Source organism: Coregonus clupeaformis, unplaced genomic scaffold, assembly GCF_020615455.1.
Source record: "Coregonus clupeaformis isolate EN_2021a unplaced genomic scaffold, ASM2061545v1 scaf1323, whole genome shotgun sequence".
NCBI classification, from domain to species: Eukaryota; Metazoa; Chordata; class Actinopteri; order Salmoniformes; family Salmonidae; genus Coregonus; species Coregonus clupeaformis.
Window position 1 is genome coordinate 76,918 of NW_025534777.1, and position 19,216 is coordinate 96,133.

Genomic DNA, 19,216 nt, shown 5'->3' on the forward strand with positions numbered 1-19,216 from the left:
TGTTAACACAGAGCTGCCAACTCTCACGCTTTCGCCGTGTGACACATGTTTTTGCCTGTTTTCACACGCACTCACGCCACACATCCAATTTCTCACGCAAAAAAAATCGGCCGAGACTCGTTCGTTCCTTTTTTCAAACTCCCCGACGGTAGATGGCGCTGATGAGCGCCACTGAACCATATGTGCTGCACCCCGAAGTTAGCGATAGAAGAAGAGATACCATTGCCGCGAAAGTCAACAGGAGAAGAAACGGTCACTACCTCAAGAAGTCTGATAAGAAGCTGAGCTGAGACTAGGTATGTAACAATGAAATGTCGTCCAATTGAATACTCACTCTCTTAAACTTTAAATCTTGAAATAAATTATTTGTTTGTGCGTGTGAACATGATTTAGTGTGGTGAATGTAAACTCAGCTGATTTCGAACAGGTAAGATGTATTCCAAAGAATTTAACATAAATACAGGAAATGTGTGCAATAGAAGTAGGTATGTTTTTGTAACTGAGAGTAGAGTTATTAAACCAACATGACCATTTTAATTGTTTAAGGTTTCTGTCTTGTTTTGTATGCTTTGTACAAAATAATAAAATGCAGGACGACAGGATATTTATAAACGTAGCTCTTTATTAACTAGCTATAACTGGCATGTCCATGTGTCTCTGGCCATGATCATCTTTAGAATGACCTCACCACCTGGGTGGTCTTAACCAATCATAGCACAGTATGATATGACAGTATAATGCATCCAATTACAATTCAGTATGCTGACACATATGAATATTACATCCCCCTTCTTTAAAAAAAAAGAAAAAATATGTAGAACAATAAAGCGTTTCTTTTGAATATATGCTCTGTAGTTTGAACTCGAGGTAAGTAACCATTTAAACTGCACCAACTGCATCAACATAACAGACAAACAATGATTCAGCATACTGTTACTTTTAGAACAAATATTTCTCAGCAACTCAGCTTTTCACTGTAGCAATGACATCTCAACATATCAAACAAATACCATACCAAAGCATTTCAAGTTAACTTTCAATAACAAGTTTACAGTCTGGAACTCTTTTAGGGCAGCGATCCGCCTACACCCTTTGACATTTCACAGGTCTAGGACAGCTCTAGGCTTGACCTCTCTTCCTGACCTTGTGTGATATGAAGCTGAGCATGCTTCTGTGTCAGTCAACAGTTCTTGTGGTGTTGCAGGTAAGTATGGTGTATGTTGTGTTGTGTCTGTGTTTAGTCCACCCGTTCTCTTTCAGGGGAACAGTTCATCTCGTCAGTGTGTTGTTCTCTTGTGTTCAGTAGGTGACGACGATTGCGGCGGTACACCGCTCCTTCTGCGGTGCGAACGAGATATGAACGTTCAGTGTCAGCTGGTTGGATGACGACTGCTGGCTTCCAGTAGCCATGCTCCTGGATTCTAACTGACTCTCCGTCGTTCAGTGGTGGCAGTGGTCTGGCTGACCTGTCGTAGTATCGCTTTTGCTGTTGTTGTCTCTGTGCACGTTTTGCATGCACTTCCTTGTAGCTGACGACCTCAGGTTGCAGCTGCTGGTTGGTGCTGGGAAGGATTGAGCGAAGTCTGCGGCTCATCAACAGCTGGGCTGGTGATTTGAAGTTGTCAACTGGAGTGTTGCGGTATTCAAGGAGACTGAGGTAGGGGTCTCTCTTGTCTGCTTTTGCTTTGTCCATGAGTGATTTAGCGATCTGCACAGATTTTTCAGCAAGGCCATTACTTTGAGGGTAATGTGGGCTTGTGGTGACATGTGTGAACTCCCATGCTTTTGTGAAGGATTCAAACTCATTTGATTTGTAACAGGGCCCATTGTCAGATATTAAAGTCTCTACAATGCCATGCCTGGCAAAGGCTGCTTTCAGCTTGTGTATCACAGCTGCAGATGTGGTGCTGTGAAGCTTGTCGAGTTCGAAGTATCTGCTGTAGTAGTCCACTGTTATAATGTAGTCCTCGTTGTTCCACGTGAACAGATCGGTTGCCACGACCTGCCAGGGTCGGTCTGGGATACGGTGAGGTAACATTGGCTCTTTGGTGTTTGAGGGGCGTCGTTCAAGACAGGTGGGGCATTTACCAACCATGTCCTCTATTTGTTTGCACATTCCGGGCCAAAACAAAATGTCCCGTGCTCTCTGTTTGCACTTTTCCATGCCCATGTGTCCAGCATGGATCTTTGTCAAAATCTCTTCTCTGAGACTGGTAGGAATGATGATTTTCTCTCCTTTGAAAATTATTCCGTTGATCTGTGATAGTTCGTCACGATGGTTCCAGAACTCTGAGACGCTCTGAGGGCATTTTCTCCTCTCCTCAGGCCATCCTGACTTTCCTCAGCTGTGTGAGTTGTGTGTCTTTTTCTGTTTCTGCTCGGATCTCCTTCAGTTTTGTGTCACTAACTGGTAAGTTGCTGTACACAGTGTGCACCTGCATGTCCATGCCTTCACTGAGGCTGCTGTCCTTGTAGGTAAGAAACTTCCTGGAGAGTGTGTCTGCGACAGGGATGTCTTTGCCTGGACGGTGAGTGATTGTGAAGTCGTATTTTTGTAGTTGAAGGATCATTCTCTGTAGCCTTGGCGGGACTGCGGCTAACGGTTTCCTCATGATTGACTTGAGGGGCTTGTGGTCTGATTCCACAATGACTTGTCGTCCATAGACATACTGATGGAAACGCTTACATCCGAACAGAATGGCGTACAGCTCCTTTTCGATTTGAGCGTAGTTGATTTCACAGTCTGTGAGAGATTTGGAAGCGTAGCCGGGGGTTTTCCTTCTTGCAGTAGCACTGCCCCTTGTCCATACTTTGACGCGTACACCTGGAGTCTGAGCTCTTTGTTGGGGTCATAGTAGGCAAGGATTGGTCCTGGTTCTCTCGTGATCAAGTCTTTCACTTTCTGGAAAGCGATGTCGTGTTGGTTGTCCCAGAGGAACTCACTGGACTGCTTTAGCAGCTGACGCAGGGGTGCATTAGCATTGGAGAGGCTGGGTGCGAACTTGGCTAAGTAGTTGACCATGCCAAGCACTGTTTCCAGCTCTGCGCGGTTCTTTGGTGGCTCCATTTCCTTTATGGCTGAGATCTTCTGCGGATCTGGCTTGATTCCATTCGCTGTGAGAAGATGTCCGAAGTAGCTGACCTCTGTAGCGCCGACTGTGCTCTTCTCGGGGTTGAGCCGGACTCTCTCTCGCGGGACCTTTGCAGCATCGCGTTGAGGTTTCTGTCGTGTTCCTCTTTGGTTCGACCATAGACAAGGATGTCGTCCACAATTGCCACGACTCCGTCGAGGCCTTCGTACACCTCGTCGATCTTTCGCTGAAACTCGTCTTGGGCTGAGATAATCCCCAAAGGCAGGCGACGGAACCTGTAGCGTCCAAACGGTGTGTTGAACGTTGTGAGCTTAGATGACTCTTCTGTGAGCTTGATAGCCCAGTAGCCTGATCTGGCGTCCATGACACTGAAGTAGCGTGCGCCCGCTAGCTTGTGTGTGATGCCATCTAGCGTCGGTAAGGGGTAATGGGGGCGTTTGATAGCCTTGTTCAAGTCTCTTGGGTCGAGACATACTCTGAGCTTGCCTGTGCGTGGTTTTTCCACCACCACTAACGCGTTGACCCAATCCGTCGGTTCTGTAACCTTGGTGACGATGTCAGATTGCTCCATGCTCTCCAACTCTTTCTTCAGACGGGCGTGGAGAGCAAGTGGAATCTTTCTCGGTGGGTAGACCACAGGGGTTGTGTCTGGGTCAAGGTGAATGGTACATTCTCCTGGGAATAGTCCTATTCCTGTAAAAACATCAGCAAACTCCTCCATGACATTCTCTATCTCTACTGGTGCTGTCACTGATAAAACTAGCTTGATAAGGTCCATGTCTAAACATGCTTTAAGACCTAGCACTGCAGGTGCTCGAGTGTCAACAACGTAAAAGTCAAACATCATGTCCCTTTCCTTGTATTTGCATTTGAGAGTGCATGTGCCTTTTACTGGGAGCTGTTCACCACCATAACCAGTCAGTCTGCGCATGGTGGGCTGTAGCTCACACTCAGATGTCAAGCTTCTGTACTTACTCAGAGGAATAATGTTTACTTGTGCACCAGTGTCTAGTTTGAATTTTAGCTCTGTGCCTTGTCTTCCTATCTCAATGTCAGCAAAGGCTTGCTCTGTCTCTGATATCTGACTTTTCTGTGTCACTGAATCAATAAACAGTTCATCAGCATTTGACTCTTTGATTGACATTTCATCTTCACTCACTGTATGTACTGTTTTTCCACGGTAAACTCTGCACACTTTTGCAAAGTGATTCCATTTTCCACATTTAGTACACTGTTTGCCTTTAGCTGGGCAATTCCCCTGTTCGCCATGCACTTTGTATCCACAATATCCACATGTTTTGGGGCGTTTGGAGTCTGTGTCGCTCTGTTTTGGAGTTCTGTCTGTCTCCATTCTGAAACATGCTCTCTGGGCACTGGAGGTGTGCTTTGATGTCTGCCTGACTGCGTGCACTGCTTGTTCACGTGATGCGCTCGTGCTGCCGCCTGAAATGGTTTTCATCTGAATCTGTGCTAGCTCGTGAGATCTGGCTATGTCGATAGCTTTGTCCAGCGTTAACTCTGATCCAACATTCAAAAGTTTCTCTCTCACTCGCGGTGAGTGTATTCTGTTAGAAATTACGTAATTCAAATCTGGTATTGGAATAAGAATCAAGAGATCTTCAATCCAAGCTTAATTTATTATATGCAAAATGTATGTATGATAAGTATGAAGGTTCGTATATACGGGTCCACTGAAATACCACACAGGGCACTCAGAGAACTAAACCATTGTTTACAGGTACTTTCTCAAATACTCTGACAGAGAGTTCCCACCTCTTCTGTTGGCCAATCAGAGTAAAGGACTGAGTGTGGTTTAGACTTTACTCAGCCAATCCGTTGGCGCACGAGTTAGTCCCACCCCTTGGCGCTCCACCGTTCCCAGGCATAAGTTGCTATCATAATAACCTGTAGAGTCAGCACCCAAAAGACTGTAGGTTCTGTTAGAAATTGCGTAATTCAAATCTGGTATTGGAATAAGAATCAAGAGATCTTCAATCCAAGCTTAATTTATTATATGCAAAATGTATGTATGATAAGTATGAAGGTTCGTATACGGGCTCACTGAAAAACCACGCAGGGCCGACAGAGAACTAGAATTATTGTTTACAGATTCTTTCTCAAATACTCTGACAGAAAGCCTCCACCTCTTCTGTTGGCCAACCAGAGCAAAGGACTGAGTGTGGTCCAGACTCCATTTCAGCCAATCCGTTGGCACGGGGGTTGGTCTCAACTCCTTGGCACTCCATTTGTTGCCAGGCATAGTTGCTATGATAATAACCTGCGGAGTCAGCACCGAAAAGACACCGTTCCACTGTACTCTATGTACCTACGTTCAAGGACGGTTCACAGATCACAAAGAGGCAGTGTAGTCTAGTATTTTGAGACACAAGTTCTTATCTCCCCTACTCCCTAAAACAGCTCCTCACATTAATCACAGCTTGTTAGGTGAAACAATTTATATCAGTACAGTACAAACCCTTCATGCTTAATCATCAATGCATTCCTTCCAAGGTAGTCATCTCATCCAGCTATGAGAAAACAAATCCCCACAGTTCCTACATCCAAGGACGGTTCACAGACAACGGTTCACAGACAACAAAGAGGCAGTGTTCGTATCTGTAAGAAATACAAGTCTTATCTGTCCTTCCCCTAACGTTCCACACATGAATCACAGCCTGTTATGTGAAAGAATTTATATCAGTATAGTACAAACCTATGCTCCTCATTAATGCATTCCTTCTAAGCTATTCATCACTTCAATCCAATTATTAGAAAACAAATCCCAACAATTCCAAATACAATACGGTCCCTGACCCTCTCATCCTTGTTTGCATAATCACAGTCTTTCACAAGCAGACGCAGCTCAGTGACAAACTGTTCAAACGATTCGCTAGCGCCTTGTACTTTCTCATGGAATTTGTACCTAGCGAAAATTGTATTGGTCTTTGGCACAACATATGCTTCAAAACGATCGTAGTATGTTTTCAGTACCTTTTGATTCAGCCTCGGTAAGTGTCCATGTGTTGTAAATGTCTCTCCCTTTTTCACCGATCCAGAGGAGCAGGTAGCTGCACTTTTCCTCTTCTCCTCTTTCCTTCAGAGGACCCGTGAACATCAGCTCCACATGCTGTTTGAATTTACGCCATGCATCGGGTAGATTTGTAGACCCCCAATCCATTCGAGGTGAAGGAACTCCAGCAAAATCCATCTTTTAGTCCTTTTACTCTGACACCATGTCTTGTTTTGTATGCTTTGTACAAAATAATAAAATGCAGGACGACAGGATATTTATAAACGTAGCTCTTTATTAACTAGCTATAACTGGCATGTCCATGTGTCTCTGGCCATGATCATCTTTAGAATGACCTCACCACCTGGGTGGTCTTAACCAATCATAGCACAGTATGATATGACAGTTAAATGCATCCAATTACAATTCAGTATGCTGACACATATGAATATTACATCCCCCTTCTTTAAAAAAAAAGAAAACAGTTTCAAAGATGTCCCGTAAGAGACCTTTGCCAGGACAAAAGCGAAACCTTTTATTTTATTGAAAGAACCAGCCAAGTGAGAAAAGACAGACAAACACACTGACAGAACAGCCAGAACGATTGATAGAAACGACAGGACAACAGACAGAGGAGCAACACAAAGGACAGAGAGAGCAGGAGACAGGACAGACTGACAAACAAGCAGAGGAGCAACAGACAGGACAGATTGACGCACATGCAGAGGAGCAACAGACAGGACAAATAGAACAACCAACAGGGCAGATGGAAGAAGACACAGAGGGACAGAAAGAAGAGACCCCCCCAATCCAACAGCAGGGCCAGAAGAGTCGTGCTCTGGCTGGAGCAGCAACATATAGATCCATTTTCAAAAATGAGTGGACCTCTTCATGGCCATTTATTACCAGAGGGAGCCTCAACACGCACTACTGGTGTGCAGTCTGCCGTATTGAAAACTCATGTTGCCACCAGGGTGTGACAGATGTAGTGCGCCATATAAAAAGCAAAAGGCCACCAAGATAAGCAACGAGCTCTCCTGTCCACAGCCACAATATCCCAATATGCAATGGCCGTTCCATCTGTTGGGGGTATGTCTGCACAAGAGGTTAAGGTATGATATGTGTAATGATTCTGTCAAGGTTCAGTCAAGAGTTTTGTGTTCTAGTTGATCACGGTAAAGTCATGGTTGATAGTTTTGACTAATTTGTGGTTTGTATTTCAGTGTAGTACAGTCCAGTTTTCTTAATTTGAGATCTTAGTTGCTGAATGTGTTTTTTACCTGTGCCCTATTATCGCAGGCGTCTATTTTAAATAAACTATGGTCTTTTGGGAGGATTAATAATTTTTAATTTCTTACAGACAAGAAGGGCTGAGGTCAAAATGACAGCTGGGTTGGTAGTTCACAACGTCCCCCTAGCCTTTGCGGACCACCTGGGGCCTCTCCTAAAAGAATGTTTCGGAGATTCGAAGACAGCGCAGGAGTACAGGTGTGCCAGGACTAAGTCATCCTGCATTACCAATGAAGCACTCGCACCATATTTCACACAGGAGCTTGTGAAGGAGATGAAAAAAGCCCAGTATACCCTTGTTACGGATGGGTCGAATGACACTGGTATTTCACAAACTATTTGAGATTTTTCTCATCTGCAAAACATGTGCTTTGTGTATTTTTAAACATCTAATAACATGAACATCTGTATGATTCTAATTTGTCATTATAGGAGTGGAAAAGATGAACCCGCTTACTGTCCGGGTCTTCATGGGCAGCAAAGTTGTCCACCAGTTCTTAAATATGTGCACAACAAGTGGGAGGAGATGTGGGCCAGCAAGTGAGATCTTCACCAAAATTAACTCCACCATAGAGGAGCATGGCATCCCTTGGGAGAACTGCATTGGTCTCTCAGTTTACAATGCAGCTGTGAACATTGGACCACGTAATCCCATTGCCTCTAGGGTGCTCCAGAAGCATCCCAACACCTATATTCATGGTTGTCCTTGTCATGTGGCACATAACACCGCCAAAGCTGCAGGAGTGGGATTTTTAAAGATTTTTTAAAGTGAGTTAAGGCCTGATTTATCTTTACATGTAACTTTTTATTTGTATCCTAATTACGTGCATTGACTGAATGTGTTATGATTGATTTATGCATTGCAGGTGTCCGGTTTTGATTTGGAGGATATGGTAGTGGACATCGGTTACTGGTTCAAGGGTAGCACAAATCGGAAAGGATACCTGTCAGGTATGCATGTTTGATACTATTAAGTGTAATACTGAAATGCTGAGCTGTAGAAAATATATGATATGGATTTAATGTCTAAAACAGAGTTTTGTGAGCTCCATGAAGCGGAGTACATGGAGGTCCTCCTGCATATCTCGGTCCGTTGGCTAAGCCTTGAACGTTGTGTGACCAGGATCCTGAGGCTGTATGAACCTCTGGCCAGCTACTACAAATCTGCTAGTATGGTCATCAATTTTCAATTTCATTATGCAGCAACTACATGGATTGTTAGTCACATACTTGTATTAATGACAACCTCTTGTTGTGTGTTATTTATTGATTGATTCAAGATGAGCCAGGTTCAAGAGACTTGTGCAGACATTCACTGTCCCCATGACAGAAGTGTACCTGCTGTTCTTCCAAGCCACCGTACCAACTTTCACTTCTTTCAACTTGCTGCTTCAGAGAGAGCAGTCATCAATATTTTTGTTACATGATGAGGTGGGATTGGATTTTGCAGTTTTTTTCCATTCTGTGTTTCTTGCTGATATCTGCAGGGGTCCTCTAAAACAGGTTTCACCTACTATTTTTGTAAATGTCTGTTATAGATGGTGAAATTCGTACGCAAGCTATGTTCCAAGTTTATGGTTCCAGCAGCTCTGCAGTGCCATGAGGAGCCTTGTGAAATTGCCTTTGAAGAAAAGGCAAACCATTTACCAGGTTAGTATTTGACTATTATTATGATCAAACACTGTGATATGTGATATTTAGCCTTGTACCTTATACCGATATGCTGTATTGGGTTCACAACCAGGGCTAAACTTAACAGATTACTCGACGAGGGTGACATCACACCACAGCAGGTGGATTCATTCCATGAAGCTGTGTTGTGTTTCCTGACAAGTGCTGTGGACTATGCACTTAAGAAGCTGCCACTGGAAGAGCCACTGATCAAGCACGCACAATTTGTAGATGTACGGCAGAGGGCTGAAAGTGACATCGAAGATGTCCTGTACTTTGTTGAAAGGTTCGTTTTTTTCTCTAATTATTGTCTATCATCTTAGCTAAAATACCCTGTGTTTTATGATGAGGTGTGTTCACTCCTAAACTGCACATGAGATATTCTTATGTGGCTTCTCCTCAAAGATGTGTATGAACTGCTGCTGGTTGATGACTATATACCTAAAACGTAACAACTTGTAACTCTACTTTCATAAATAGGTTTCCCCATCTCCTCCCATACCATTGGCCAGAGGAGCATGACCTTCTGGGTGAGGAGTTTCTAAATTATCAGACCATGCCAATGATATCCCTGCAGGACTAAACTGAAATGGAAAGCTTCTGGGCTGAAATGGCAACCCGGAAGCATAAGGTAAAATGTTTTTTCCTTTTTGTCTTTCCTTTTGGCAGGTGTGGCTTGGCTACATCTGTTGCTTAAAATTGTTGCATGCATATATGTGTCATGCATGTTTCAAATTATGCATGTTTTTATCTGAACTTTGTTAATGGATCAACCTACAGTATATTCACAGTATTAATCAATCAAAAATCAAGGTATGTTTTTCCATTGTGTTTTGGTGCATTTTCCATAGGTGACAGGAGCCAAAGAATTCGAGAGGCTTGCTGCCGTCGCCAAGCTTGTCCTGGTGTTGCCCCATGCAAACGCAGATGCTGAGAGGGTGTTTTCAGTTGTAGGACTGAACAAAACCAAGAGAAGAAACAGCCTAGCATTGGATGGCACCCTGTCCTCAATAATGACCATAAAGATGGCCAATCTGGAGCCCTGCTTCAAATGGGAGCCCCCCTCCGATATCATCAAGGCCTCCAAGAAGGCCACAGGCCAGTATAACCATGCCGACAGATCATAGACAAGAGGCCCATTTGAGATGAGCCAGGTCTGCGCAGAATCGATCACCGGCGATCACCGCCCAATGCATGCTGGTTAGATTTGTGTCCGACTTGATCCCGACTTTCTCTGACGTCATGCACACGCGGGCAACGATAACCTCATGAGATCAAGGCAGCCGCAGTTCTGAGATGCAGGCAGTGCAATTGCTTTTCACCGACTGCAGGACCCAGGCGGACCCAGGACAAAAACTCACTATGTTAACATATGCTATTCCACATTAACATCTAAATGTTTTTCTACAACAATATTAATAGTTAGCTATACAGTGCAATGACCTATGGCACACTTTCACAACTCGTAGTGCTACATTCTCACTGCCAAGGACATGATCAGCGACTAATATATTCTTAGCAACACGGTTACACAGTATAACACTGTTTTATATAAATTGCACACACTTCACCTGAGCTTTTAGTGCCTCTGCAATGAGCTGAGCCCCAGTCACATCTTCCATTATTATTGTAGAGAAATCTGTTCAAAGTGCAAACGCGGTTAGCAATGCTTTCTTGGACTTGTTGTTCAGTAGCTTATAAATCGTGTTTAGATCTCTTGCAAATCATTAGTTTTTGTCTGCTTTCCAGCATGCATTACATGAGTAGCTTTTTTCTTCTTCAGTGGGGTTTATAGACAGTTGGCATCCAACGTTATGGTGCATTACTGCCCCCTATTGTACAGAAGTGTGGACATGAGCCGTGCAATAGCAGTCATGAATATTTAATAAACTAGTAGCATTTTTCTTTTTTTATTGCAAGAAATACATAATAAGCCCTCATTATGTGTTTATAACTGCACTTAACTTAACACTTAACTCAATTAAGTCATTATGAGTGTATGACAGTATGAAAAAAATTACAAATTATGCACTCACTAACTGTAAGTCGCTCTGGATAAGAGCTTCTGCTAAATGACTAAAATGTAAAATGTAAATGACTTGAGTGTATGCATTATAGATATAGGCTTTTATTTTTTTATTTTTAGTCATTTAGCAGACGCTCTTATCCAGAGCGACTTACAGTTAGTGAATACATATATATATATATATTTTTTTTTTACTGGCCCCCCGTGGGAAACGAACCCACTCCCCTGGCGTTGCAAACGCCATGCTCTATCAACTGAGCTACATCCCTGCCGGCCATTCCCTCCCCTACCCTGGACGACGCTGGGCCAATTGTGCGCCGCCCATGAGTCTCCCGGTCGCGGCCGGCTGCGACAGAGCCTGGATTCATAGAAAGTGTTACAAATGTTCTCCTGTCATCTTATAGGAGATCCATTCATGGATTTAGTTATGGCTTGATAATGTGACTGGTCTACGAAGTTCTCCTTTATGTCTGTCTTTATATGTGACAACAACTTTTCTGTATTATGTGTATTTCCACAATCAATAATCATAAACGGTACTTCACTATGAATACTTTTGACTATGTGGTTTGAAGTACTTTACCGTTATCTTGCACATACATGAAGACTACTATAGACAGAAATCAATGCAGTAATGTTTTATTAAATAAAGGCTCTGATTAAAATATCATATTAATAAAATCAGGCATTTGGCTAATTCTTCTTCCCAGAAGCTCCTCTGAATGGTTTGGAGATGGCTCTGGAGAGAGCGTGTAACACCCTGACTATGAGTGGGCGTTTACGGGACTGGGACTCCTGGGGAGCAGGGGCCGGTGTGGTTGTCAGGTCCTCCTTGGGAGGGGAAGTGGATGGAACCTCTGGAACCTCACACTCAGCATCTGTCATAAGAACATTTCATAATCAGAAAATTAATGTGTGTGTTTGTGTCTGTCCGTCTGCAAGTCTGTCCGTCTGTATGCCTGTCTGCCTGTCTGTCTGTCTGTATGCCTGTCTGCCTGCCTGTCTGTCTGTCTGCCTGCCCGTCCGTCTGCCTGTCCGTCTGTCTGCCTGCCTGTCTGTCTGTCTGCCTGCCTGTCCGTCTGCCTGTCTGTCTGTCTGCCTGTCTGCCTGCCTGTCTGTCTGCCTGCCTGTCCGTCTGCCTGTCTGTCCGTCGGTCTGCCTGTATCTGTTGTCACTGTTTTAACAAGCTTGTCATAGGGTGATACATCAATATGACATTATCGATGCTTATCACTTACCCTGTGAAATATGAGTCTCTCTGAGACGTTTGGTAGGCAGTGCATCCTGTTTAGGGTGGCTCTTCGGTTCCCCTTTTGTCTTGAACAGCTGTTGACAAAACACATCAGGACAACTGAGCCTGTGTAAAATACAGAGTGTGCATCCCAAAAGGCACCCTATTCGCTACGTAAGGCACTACTTTTGAAAAGGGCCCATAGAGCGCTGGTAAAAAGTAGTGCACTATATAGGGAATAGGGTGCCATTTGGGACATAGCCATTGACTCTCTCCCATGTGTATTAGGATTGCATTACAGCGTCCTCACTCAACCTCCTAAAGACAATGACAACAGTATTGTTCTAATGCTGAGAGACAATAGGGGTGTAGTGAATCTGTAGGGTAAATTTCAGCCCTGCCTTACAGAGGTAATCTCAAAACACAGAGCACCCTACCTTAATCATGATCTTTGGAAACTTATGCATTTTCGGTAGGGAAACGCCACTTCCTGTTCTTCTTAGTCTCTTCCCCTCTGGCAGAGGGAAGGCGGGCCATGCCGTCAGCCTTTACATCAGCCGGGCTAAGGCTCCTGGCAGGGAATTCCTCAGTAGCATTAAGGTCAGCTACAACACCATGAGTGATGTCACTTGTGGCATTGCTGGTGTCTGAGTGAGAAGAGCACGCTAGTGTGACCGACCTGTGTACAATAACTGGGAGAAGAGGACGCAGCCATTGAAGTCAGTCACTGCATCCCAAATGGCATTCTCTTCACTTTATAGTGCACTACTTTTGACCAGGACCCATAGGGTCTGGTCAAAAGTAGTGCACTAAATATGGAAGAAGGTGCCATTTTTGACACAACCAGTGAATTTTACATCATAAAACGCAATGTATTGAGCATCATGTTACAATTAAGTCCTATGCAGATGAAAAGAGGTACTTTCACTTACCATCCTCCATTGTAGACTTGGACACATAAGTCAGGCTGTCCATCACCACGTCTGTCATCAACTTGATGACCTGATCCAAAACCATTTCAGCCGATGGTGGCATAGGCCTTCCCATACACTGCCCCAGGAGTCTCCTAACAGAAGTCTGGGCAAAGTTGTGAATGAGCTCTGAGGCATCGTCCTTTGACAGCTTCCTCAGGGCTGGTTTAGGCAGCGCTGGTTGAGAGAGGCTTCTGTGGCCAACCATGGATTGAAGCTGGCGGTTTATGGTTATCTCCTGAATGAGACCATGGACCTTTGCGATCAGGTTGCCAGATGCACCTTGAAGGGCTTCAACTGACAGGAGAATATCCAGATGTTCTTCTGCTGAAGTCATCTCTGGGTCGTCCGTCTTCAATGTGTCCATTATAGTTTTCACTATGATATTGGTGTCAGATATGTTTATTTCTTGTTGGCTCACAAGCGTTGACCGTGAACCTGTCTCGTCCATTGCGATAGAGGTATGGGATTCTGTCCTTGTGATCTCATCGGCAGCGCTCATGTCAGGCAACTGGTCAAGGCTCTCCAGTACAGAGTCTAACATGTTAGTGGCTATCAGACACTCCTCACTTGCAATCTGCCCAACAGATGAACTCTCAGAGTTGGCCACTCTACACTTGATCACATTTAGGATCAAGCTGAGCGTCTTCTTTGCAGTTTTGCTAAAGCCTTCTTGGCTGACTGCCACTGTTACGTCTTTTAGAGCCACAAGAGGTTTGCAACTTTCACTCAATCCACTGCCGTGGAGAGGAGAGGCTCTCTTCAAACTGTTGTTGCTCACAACTGACATACTCCTGGTGGGCAGAGTGACATCCTCACTGCATGTGTCAATTACATGGTGGTCTGTTGAAGAGCCACTCGAAGACAGAAGGGTTTTAGACCTTTTAGCCAAACAGACTTTTGACAAAGGCTTCTCACTTCTTACAGACGGAGGGCGGCTCCTGTCCTCAACAAGAGCAGTGTCAGCGGACTTAGAACGTCTGAGTGTCTCCACAGGGGTGGAGTCCAGCACATATTTGGCTGTGGTGACTGACACTGGTGGAAAAGAGAAAAAGATGTTCAGTCTATCCTTTACTCTGTGGTACATGGTTTGAGCAGCATCCAATAAGTTGTCAAAGACAACTCTGGGTTTGAGCTGGAACTCCAGCTTTTTCTCTCCTAGTGGGAAGGAGTCTGCGTCGTCCACAGTGTACTGGGATACACTTTCAAGGTCTTGCATGATAATATTTACTATATCTTCGGCTGTAGAAACCGCATGGTGTGAGAAGGTGGTGCTAGGCATGCTCTGTAGCAAAGAATGGCTGGCTTTGCTAGCAGCTCTGAGAATGGTCTCACTCACAATGTGTTTGGCCTTAGCTCGGAACTCAGCACTGTGAAAGCTCTGGATGGAAATGTTAGAGGTTCTGCTGGCTGCACTAAGAGATCGCGTGAGTGTGGCAATCTCGGCTGACGTCACATCACTCGAAATGGTGAGGTCCTCCAATTTCGAAATTATCGAGTCCAACTTCTGGTTGAAGTCGAAGGATGAATTTGACGTGCTCTCCCCAACGGAAGCGGAGCAGTCTTCCTTTGAAGTGTCCACCCTCAGCACCGAGATCACCTGTTTGATTACCCCTTTAGTGCAGGTGTCGAGGGTGAGCTGGTAGGCTGAGGCTGAGGACTTAGAAGGGGTCTTACTGTCTGTCTTCTGTACAGGAGACACTGCCAAAGTGGCCTCAGTTACAGGAGATTCCTGCACAGTGGCCTCAGTTACAAGTAGTCCAGTTGCAGAAAGCTCGATTTGCACAGGAGTATTTTTTCCCTCAGTGAGATGGTGGGAGGTGAACAGCTTCCTTAGTTTGTCCAGGGTTTTGGTATAAATCTTCTGGGAACCTGAACTCACTTCCACCCAGAACATTTTGCGACCTGATTTCGTACGCTTGGAGGCCTTATTGACCTCATATACCTCATGCAGGTCGGAAATAATTCCACCAAAGAGATCAGAGGATGCCTCCTCAATATTCTCTGAGGAAACATGGACAGATAGGATTTCCGACAGTTTCCCACAAGTGTCGGTTTTATCCAGCGCAGCAGTATATGTCACAGCTGCATCCTGAATGACCTGAGTGATGCATTGCTCAGCTTTGACAATATACTCCTCCACTGGTTGACCATGGAGGATGTCAACTTTATCAGCAGGGAGCTCCTTCTGAATACTCACATTCTCCTCTGATGGGCATGGGTTGTTGAAGATAATGCTCTCAGTGACCATCTTAGAGGAGGCGAGAGATGAGTCGAGAAGCAGAGATCTGTATATTGTCGAGGTGGACATCTCTGGGTGCTTTATCACAGCAGCCTCCTCCAAAATGGCAGACGGGCCCTGGAGGATGTCAGAGATATCCATGTCCTCAATGGTCTCTACCAGAGACGATAGTAGGTCTCTGGCTGCCAGGTTGGTAGGTCTCTGGTTCTCGAGCTCTGTTTTGATTGCTTGACAGGCAGTTACCAGAGCAACAACAGAGCGAGAACACAACTGCTTCAAGGTGGAGTCAGAAAAAGATGATGACAGATCTGTCATGGACATGGTGGAGAGTTGACTCTCAGAGACAAACGGGCTGAGTTTGACAGACACCTGTCTGACCAAGTCCCCAGCAAGAGCTCTCATATCTATTGCTCCACTAGCTGAGTTGTGGGAGCAGGCACTCTGTGGCCTTGACGGGTTCCTGTTATCCAAAAATCCTGTTATCCAAAAAACCTCAAGTACAAGATCCACAACATCGGATGACACTTCTGTCATTCTGTTGTCGGACAGAAATGTACTTGGATGAATGGTGCCTGCATTCACAGTCCAGTCGCAAATGGAGTTGTTGGACTGACTCTGGACTAGTGGAACTAGACAGGTTTCACTTGGACCTTGGCCAAAGAGCTCTGCCATTTTGAGCAGAACTGATCTTAAGACCTTCGACTTGGAAATGTTCAGCAGTGGGTCGTTGTTGGACAGTCTGGTGGATGGTCTGCTAGCCGATCTGTGAACCACTAGGCTTTGTATTTCTGCCGAAATGGCAGTTAGAAAATAGGTCAAGGGGCTGGTCGCTCTCCCCTCATTTCCTCCGTTGGTTTTAGCCTTGATGATGCTATCTATGATGATGACTATGACCTGTCCAGCCAGAGGACCCAAGATGGCCTCAAGCTCCCTCTCTAACTCAAGGGGAGACTTGTGGCCGAGCGCAATATGCTCTATGGCATGGGAATACATCTTAGAAGTCGCCATGCTTAGCATCTCTTGGGCAAACTGTTGACTTGCTGAGATACTTCCAGTCAGCAGAACTAGAGTTCCCTGACTGACACTTCACATTAGCTCAGCCAATCTGGAGTTGAGAAGGTTTATAACCAACTCGACAATACCCATCATAAACTTGCCGTCCGTTGACATTTTGCTAGGTCTGTATTTCTCCTGTCTACTCCGTTTGGGCAGCGGTACGATGTCACCCTGCGACTGGCCGCTCTGGACCATGTCGAAGACAGAGTCCTCAGAGATGCCAAACACAGATCTCAGTGGTGCTGAGTGTGGTCTGTGTCTCATCTCTCTATCGCCACCCTCAGGTGAGGAGACATATCGCTCTTTGTCCTCACTCAGCAAAGAGGTCAAACACCTGCAGAATGCACAACAGAAATTAATAGTACATGGTAACAAAATAAAAAAATATGATCCAAGAATTTGGGACACAAACTCAACCTTGTTATTGTTATTCAAAGGAAGCATTGTGAACCATCTCAAACCACACTCAGTCCAAACATTAACATTTAGAGTAAACTTTTTAGAGTGGTTGTGTAGTATCTAAGTAGTATTTCTCACTAAGTGGATCTGGAATGGATATTTGTACCTATAACAGGAAAGACCTGCAAAAAGAGGAGGGGATAGAGCTAGGTATCTGTGAGAGGAGGGGATAGGGCTAGGTACCTGTGAGAGGAGGGGATAGGGCTAGGTACCTGTGAGAGGAGAGGATAGGGCTAGGTACCTGTGAGAGGAGGGGATAGGGGTAGGTACCTGTGAGAGGCGTGGATAGGGGTAGGTACCTGTGAGAGGAGGGGATAGGGGTAGGTACCTGTGAGAGGAGAGGATAGGGCTAGGTACCTGTGAGAGACATGGATAGGGCTAGGTACCTGTGAGAGGAGGGGATAGGGGTAGGTACCTGTGAGAGGCATGGAGAGGGCTAGGTACCTGTGAGAGGAGGGGATAGGGGTAGGTACCTGTGAGAGGAGGGGATAGGGGTAGGTACCTGTGAGAGGAAGGGATTGGGCTAGGTACCTGTGAGAGGAGAGGATAGGGGTAGGTACCTGTGAGAGGAGAGGATAGGGCTAGGTACCTGTGAGAGGCGTGGATAGGGGTAGGTACCTGTGAGAGGAGGGGATAGGGCTAGGTACCTGTGAGAGGAGGGGATTGGGCTAGTTACCTGTGAGAGGAGGGGATAGGGCTAGGTACCTTTGAGAGGCGTGGATAGGGCTAGGTACCTGTGAGTAGAGGGGATAGGGCTAGGTACCTGTGAGAGGAGGGGATAGGGCTAGGTACCTGTGAGAGGAGGGGATAGGGGTAGGTACCTGTGAGAGGCATGGATAGGGCTAGGTACCTGTGAGAGGAGGGGATAGGGGTAGGTACCTGTGAGAGGCATGGATAGGGCTAGGTACCTGTGAGAGACATGGATAGGGCTAGGTACCTGTGAGAGGAGGGGATAGGGGTAGGTACCTGTGAGAGGCGTGGATAGGGCTAGGTACCTGTGAGAGGAGGGGATAGGGCTAGGTACCTGTGAGAGGAGGGGATAGGGGTAGGTACCTGTGAGAGGCGTGGATAGGGCTAGGTACCTGTGAGAGGAGGGGATAGGGCTAGGTACCTGTGAGAGGAGGGGATAGGGGTAGGTACCTGTGAGAGGAGGGGATAGGGCTAGGTACCTGTGAGAGGAGGGGAGAGGGGTAGGTACCTGTGAGAGGAGGGGATAGGGGTAGGTACCTGTGAGAGGAGGGGATAGGGCTAGGTACCTGTGAGAGGAGGGGAAAGGCGTGGGAGTGCGTGTGCTGCAGGCGGTTCTGGCGCTGGTGCACCTGCTGGGTCCTCCACTACAGCTGAATCTGACGCTGCGGCCAAGAGAGGTCACCTCTCCTGCCTCATTACTTCCTGATCCAGAAGAGCTTGGCGAATCAGAGAGCTCTATCTGCATGGTGAGGTCAAGGGCGGGAACAACCACAGTGGATGTAGACTCCATCACCCCTGCTACAATATCCATGCACTTGGCACCAGAGGTGGGACAAAGTCATTGTTATGCAAGTCACAAGTAAGTCTCAAGTCTTTGCCCTCGAGTCCCGAGTCAAGTCGAGTCAAAGATGAGGCAAGTCCCAAGTCGAGTCAAAAGTCAAAGCCATCAAGTCTCAAGTCGAGTCCAAAGTCCTACCATTTTAGTTTCGAGTCATTTCAAGTCCTCTTACCACAGAAATAAAATGTATACAAATCATGTATGTCTGTAAGATTTGTATTTATTTAAACCTTTTTATACAATAACATTAATCAAATACAGCAAAAAAACATAACATTTAATTTTCACAAAAAAAAATGCTTGTATTTGAACAGCATATTGCACTAGAACAATGCAGAGAAGAGAGAGAGAGAGAGAGAGAGAGAGAGAGAGAGAGAGAGAGAGAGAGAGAAAATGGTTTACGGGGAAGGACAAACACCAAAGCTCTGGAAGTAAAAACAGTGTGGGAACCTCCACTGCAAATGAACAGATCTTACTCCATGTGAAACTCCTACCACAGGAGAGAGAGAGCTGTGTGGACAGGTGATGAGCAGAGAGTGAGTGTGTGTGCGCGCATGCGTGCTGTGGACAGGTGGAGGGAGGCCCCTATACTGCATTGCATTTGCAAAAGATCAAATTGGCCAAAAGTCTGTCAGTCATT

The 19,216-nt window shown here is 45.5% G+C and overlaps 1 protein-coding gene and 2 long non-coding RNA genes across 4 annotated transcripts; 2 read left to right on the forward strand and 1 right to left on the reverse strand.

The window, feature by feature from the left end:
• The first annotated feature begins 8,693 nt into the window (after window positions 1-8,693).
• On the forward strand, window positions 8,694-9,191 carry LOC123486820. Of its 2 annotated transcripts, none has more exons than XR_006659543.1 (3): window positions 8,694-8,823; window positions 8,931-9,042; window positions 9,152-9,191. It is a non-coding gene; the product is annotated as an uncharacterized LOC123486820 (long non-coding RNA). The 2 variants fall into 2 exon arrangements; XR_006659544.1 differs by having other exon boundaries at window positions 9,137-9,172.
• Window positions 9,192-9,315: 124 nt separating this feature from the next.
• On the forward strand, window positions 9,316-9,956 carry LOC123486821. The gene is made up of 3 exons (XR_006659545.1): window positions 9,316-9,349; window positions 9,544-9,694; window positions 9,915-9,956. It is a non-coding gene; the product is annotated as an uncharacterized LOC123486821 (long non-coding RNA).
• A 3,288-nt stretch (window positions 9,957-13,244) lies between these two features.
• On the reverse strand, window positions 13,245-18,522 carry LOC121561959. Its single transcript, XM_045218040.1, has 2 exons — window positions 18,305-18,522; window positions 13,245-16,923 (listed from the first exon to the last, which is right to left on the reverse strand). Exon 2 carries the CDS (start codon window positions 16,548-16,550, stop codon window positions 13,245-13,247), a length of 3,306 nt encoding a protein of 1,101 aa, XP_045073975.1. The 5' UTR covers window positions 16,551-16,923; window positions 18,305-18,522.
• Window positions 18,523-19,216: the final 694 nt, after the last annotated feature.

Bases quoted from the DNA above. Each gene is read 5' to 3' on its own strand.
- LOC121561959 (XM_045218040.1), bottom strand. From the start codon at position 16,550: ATGCTAAGCATGGCGACTTCTAAGATGTATTCCCATGCCATAGAGCAT.